The following is a 5,357-nucleotide window of genomic DNA, read 5'->3' as shown; positions in this document are numbered from 1 at the left end:
GGACGGCCGCCGAGGACTACCGGCGACCAGGGCGGCCGCAAAAGACGGCCGGCGAGGACGGTGATCAGGGACGATGAGGGCGGGCGAGGGAGGGGCGGCGACGAGGGGGAACGCGGGGGCAGCCGGCGAGATGGGGTTCGCGAGAGGAAGACGATGCTCGTTACGCGCTCGCGAGAGGAAGACGAGGACCTGGTTGGATAAGGATCCAACGGCGCGGGACGGGCTGATCTGACGGCTAGGGCTGGACCGGCCGAAACGTTCGGCCGGCGCACCGGCGCCTAGCATCGCCCCATATAATAATACATAGCGTACATTACTCTCGGACATGGTTTGCATAAAACATGTCAACAAATAGCTCTACATCCAGAAGACTACAGGAGAAACTGTCTGGAGATGCTTAGACACTACATAGGAGTTAGTGTGGTGGCGCGTGGTTTGCAGTTGTCCCCTACGATCATACTTAAGACCAAACATGCTCAAGTGGAGCACACAGCCGTCACGGTCACCGAAGGCGCACTTAAACTCCACTCCCTCGCGTAGCACAGACTCCACAAGGCAAAAGCTGCCATCGCCCATGTAGGCGAGACTGGGCCTCGCAAATGCCAGCCGCCTCTCCGGGTCCTTGTGGAACAGCTTCTCCCTGGTCACCTTCCACTCGGGCTCCACCGCACTTGTGCTGCTGCGGGAGGCGACTTCACAGGAGCAGATGTACCCGTCCTTGTGAAGCCCGACCCATGCGTCTAGCCCGTCGTCGTAGTGTGCTTGCCCTTGGAATGGTAGAGCCCAATCCACATGCAACCTCCACTTGGAAGTCCTGGTGTCGAAGGAGAAGGTGCCCTTTGGAAGATGATGATAGCGTATGTCGTGCGCGGACATGAATATGGTGTGCCCGTCCGGGTGCAGCGCGTAGGAGGTGATCACGTCATCCATGGCGAATGGTGGCGGCGAGGGCACGCTTTTCCAGGACCACCTCATGGTTGGGCTCGGCCACGGCTCGTCCTTGTCCATTGGCGCCCACGACATGGCCTCGAAAGAGTGCTGCTCGTGGACATGGCGATGTGTCAATGCGTACATCATGCCGCCGGCGGCCACGGTGAAGGTGGTCCTGTCGATGAGTCGAACCGGTGGACGGGGGCCCATGGTGAGCCCAGCCGTCTTGGTGTCGAACACGAGGGTGGGAGTGTGCGGACAGCATGGGTTGGTGGTGATGAAGATGTTGCTGTCCATGGCGGCGAAGTCCATGCGAAGACGATTTACCGGTGCGGCTAACCGGAGAGCAGCAGGGTGAGGGAACCCATGGTGCAGGTCGGTGGTGGCGTCCTGCAAGGTGTCGATGTCGATCTTGTGGATGCTGAAGCCCTTGTGCCAGTCGTCCAGCACCAGGTAGAGGTGCTTCTTGGGCACACGGCGCGGCCTTTTCCCGGTGCGGTCGGCATTGGGTTCCGAGAGGTGACGCTTAGACATGTCTCCGCCGGTCGATCTTCCCGCACTAACTGGATCTAAAGATTGAATTTTTGATTCTGACGGAGGTTACGAGCAGGCACTGGCGGAGCTTAGGCAAGGCCAAATGGGCCATGGCCCGCCCAGCTCTGCAGCTTTTTCTCACAATATAGCTAGTCCATGGGTTGTAGAATGCCAGCTAGTAGTAATTCCTTGCAGCCTGGCCCATTCAGCCCGCCCAGCTTTTTTTGACAAGCTCCGCCACTGCGAGCAGGGTTGCCAGTAGAGGAGAAGAAATTTATAGAGAAACGGAAGGGCGAGGAGGAGGCGACAGATCTAACCTGACTCACAGCCGGGCTCAGATTGCATGCAGATAGCCAATGGCAGAGAGTGCCTAGCTAGACCCCGAGTCGGAAGGAGAAGAATAGGGGTCACCGCCTCACCGCCTCACCGGAGTTGCCGCGCCGTGGTCGCCGGAGTCGTCGCCGCCGCTCTCGTGCTCCACGTGCCCGTGGACTGCTTGAGTTGCCGGGCCGCCCGTATGGCTAGAAAGAAGGCAGTTGAGACGCGCCGCCCCTCCTGTGGTCGCCGAAATCTTGGTGTGGCCGCGCCACCCCTCCCGTGGTCGCCGAAATGTTGATGTGGCCGCCTGGCCGGCGGCGCGCCGCCCCTCCTCTGCTTCCCATCTTTTTTTCCTTTTCTTTTTTGTGCGTGTGCTATTCTTCTTCAGGCGCCTGAAATTCGGTTCGGCCCATTCCGAGGGATAGCCTGCCTAGGCGCACACATGGGCCCGTTCCGGGGTTGAGCCGGATTTTTTTTTGGACAGATTTAGATAAATTCTCCAAATTTGCTAAAGAAAAGATAAATTCTCTAAGAGATCCTAAAAAAGGATAAATTCACTAAAAAAAATACCCCCTCTGTAAAACTAGTGATTTTAATGCTTTTATATTTCTTACGGAGGGAGTACATATTACCGGACGAAGCCACCAACAAATCAAATACATATTAAAGAATGTTATCCAAAATTTATAAAATGTTCATAGATTAAAACAATGTCCATGCATTCTAAATGGCTTTCATGTTTTTTTAAGTTTATTTCTAAAATGATTTGAATTTTAAATATATTCAAAAAAATAATAAAACGTTCCTACGTTGTTAAAAAAATTACCCCGTTTTTCAAAAGTACATGGTTCTTTAAAAATTACATATTTAAGAAATGCTCGTGGATACTTTAAATTGCAATTTTAAAAATGTTCATGATCTTTCAAAATTGATCCTTTAAGAAAAATGTTTAAAATGGCCACGCTGCAGAACATGGAGGCGCCGGCATGTTCTGAGTCATTCAGCGTAAATTTCTGAGTCATTCAACATGAATACCCCACAGTCATTCGGTGTATGCAGGTTGCAGAGTGCCGGAAGCACTGCCAGCGGCCCTCCGGCGCGTGTCCATTCTGAATTTCTGAGTCGCGATCTTGGTCTGCAGTATGCATGCAGCGTCGAGCCCGGCGTAGTATGGCACGTAGACGGCGACGGCGCGGGACGCGTCGGTGCCGGTGGTGAGGCAGTCGTAGCGTCACACCCGGCATCTGACTGTGGGTTAAGACGCAACAATCGCCGGAGACGCATCAGTGAGGCAGTCGTAGGGTCACACACGTAGGGTGGGCCATGGCCGACACTGCCCACCCTCTACCTCCGCCACTGGATGCAACAATCTGAGGAAATAAGCCGAGGAGGCTGAGTACTTGCCATCCGTAGATACTAGCTTCCAGAAAATTTCGTCTTCAACTAGCTCCCTTGACCATGTGCATGTGCCGTCGCCATCAAGGTGGACCATGGTGGCAGTGTGGCGACATGAAGGAAACCCCTTGACCATTCTTTGTGTACAGAAGCAAATGCTGATATCACAGGAAGCAAATACTATTTCTGTTGGAAGCATTGTTTCGTTAGAACAAACAATCAACAATGTTTATTTGATATCAATATGAACTTAGGAAGCATTGTATTATCGGCAACTTGAAAGAAGCAAGAAGTTGTGGCGCGTCTGAAACATGTTGTATGAACAGACGAAGTACAAAAACTAACTTATATATGTTTGGTTATAAGCAAATCAGTATATTATGATGGAAACACTTTTGTAATGGATGGAAGCAAACTTTTCTTGAGTTGGAAACATAATTAAAAAAATATGGGACTCAAATTTTTTTGCATGTTAAAAAAGCCTCGGAAGCAAAAAAAAATTCATGGAAGCAAGGTTCCTTGACACAAATTTTTGCTAGATTGCATTAGAAGAAATTGTGTCGTTAGTGGAAGCAAATTTTTGGTGTGTTGGAAACAAAAATAAAGTCACACTGGTTACAAGTTTTCATTACATCAGAGCAATTACAAAAAATACTAGCATCCAAAAATCATAGAATATTTCTTTCGAAAATAAGAAAGTATTTTTTTTCGACATGAAAAAGTATGAAATTTTACTAGTATCAGATGAGACATCCTTGCTTTTTTTTTCTTGACTGAACGATGGAAGCAGAAGCATCATAGGCAACTTGATTATGAGAAGCGAGGCTCGTACAAATTAACTGGCTACTAATACGGGAGCGGTTACAGGAAGCACCGTAATAAAAGGAGGACGTTCCCAAATCTAGCGTCCTTTCCGCACATGATCTAACGGCTTGTGTGCTTCTAATCCAACAGCCACGTACGGACTGGTCTGGTGGAACGCTAGGGATCAGTAGTCTGATCCCTAGTGGTTCCCTTTCTTCTACAGCTGTCCCATGAGCAAGTATATGCGTCGATCACCGTTTGTTAATTACGCTTGGGCCCCAAACCGGGAGGGCCCACTGTATCAGGAAGGAGAAGGAAGCCTGATCGAAAATCCGATCTCGCGTGCCGCCGCTGCCGTCGGCCATGGAGGAGGGGATCCTTCACGGCCGCCTCCTTCCAGCCCCCCGCCGTCTACCCCGCCAGCGCCAACCCCTCCGGCTACCCCTCCTGGGTCCTCCTCGACAGCATAGCCTACTTCGCCGGCCGCGACGAAGCCACCACCGTGAAGGCCACGACGAGCACGGGACACGAATTCAAGGTCACCTTCTGCCTCGCCGACCCGCCCGCCGTCTCCTACTTCTGTGTCCACTCTCCCGGGATCAGCGTACACGAGTGTTGCACCAGGGTCCACGGAGCCCCGCGTCGTCTCCTCCGCCGACGACCTCGCCCTACTCTGCTTCGCCTTCAGAACCGGCCCACCGAGCACCGACGACGAAGACTCCCATCACCTCGAGTACTTCGTCTACAAGGCTGCCTCCGGCGGCAACCTGTCCACCATCAGACCTGTCCCTTGCTCTCCTCCAGGTTACAGGCACTCATGGCACGCAGCCATCGTGCCCGGCGAGGACGGCGGTTTCTTGGTCGCTGATCTTTCCATGAATCGTGACCCTGGGCACTACGACCTTCACATCTTCTCGTCGGAGACCAACGATTGGAGCACCAAACACCTGCAGATGAAGGAGCCAGCTCCCGGTTTCCTGCCAAGCCAAACCGACAAGGTGATCTCTATCGGAGGAAGCACAGGAGGATGGGTCGACCTCTGGCGCGGCATTGTTGTCTGCGATGTGCTTGAGAAGGATCCTGTTCTCCGCTTCATCCCGCTGCCCAAGCTGATTCCCAAGGCCGATTACGACGTGCACCCGGAAAGCAATGCACGGTCAGTGCGGGACGTCACCGGCTTCCTCAATGGTGTCATCAACTTCACCGAGATCAAGCATTGTTCCAAATGGTCCAAGTTTATCTCCATGAGGAGTTTCAAGACGACGGCCTATCTTGACTTCCTAGATACCATCCCTGACACCGAGCTCCTCAGGTATCATGAAGAGGACATTATGGAGGATGAAATTAAGTGTGCACCTGATGGCTGGAAGATCCGA

General features: G+C 52.3%; 1 protein-coding gene across 1 annotated transcript; it reads right to left on the bottom strand.

The window, feature by feature from the left end:
- Positions 1-318: 318 nt before the first annotated feature.
- On the bottom strand, positions 319-1,464 carry LOC119358874. The gene has a single exon (XM_037625277.1). It carries the CDS (start codon positions 1,462-1,464, stop codon positions 358-360), a length of 1,107 nt encoding a protein of 368 aa, XP_037481174.1. The 3' UTR covers positions 319-357.
- Between the last annotated feature and the right edge of the window lie 3,893 nt (positions 1,465-5,357).

Source organism: Triticum dicoccoides, chromosome 2A (genome assembly GCF_002162155.2).
Source record: "Triticum dicoccoides isolate Atlit2015 ecotype Zavitan chromosome 2A, WEW_v2.0, whole genome shotgun sequence".
Classification (NCBI taxonomy): Eukaryota; Viridiplantae; Streptophyta; class Magnoliopsida; order Poales; family Poaceae; genus Triticum; species Triticum dicoccoides.
This window is presented reverse-complemented; position numbering and strand designations above follow the sequence as displayed.

Bases quoted from the DNA above. Each gene is read 5' to 3' on its own strand.
- LOC119358874 (XM_037625277.1), bottom strand. From the start codon at position 1,464: ATGTCTAAGCGTCACCTCTCGGAACCCAATGCCGACCGCACCGGGAAA.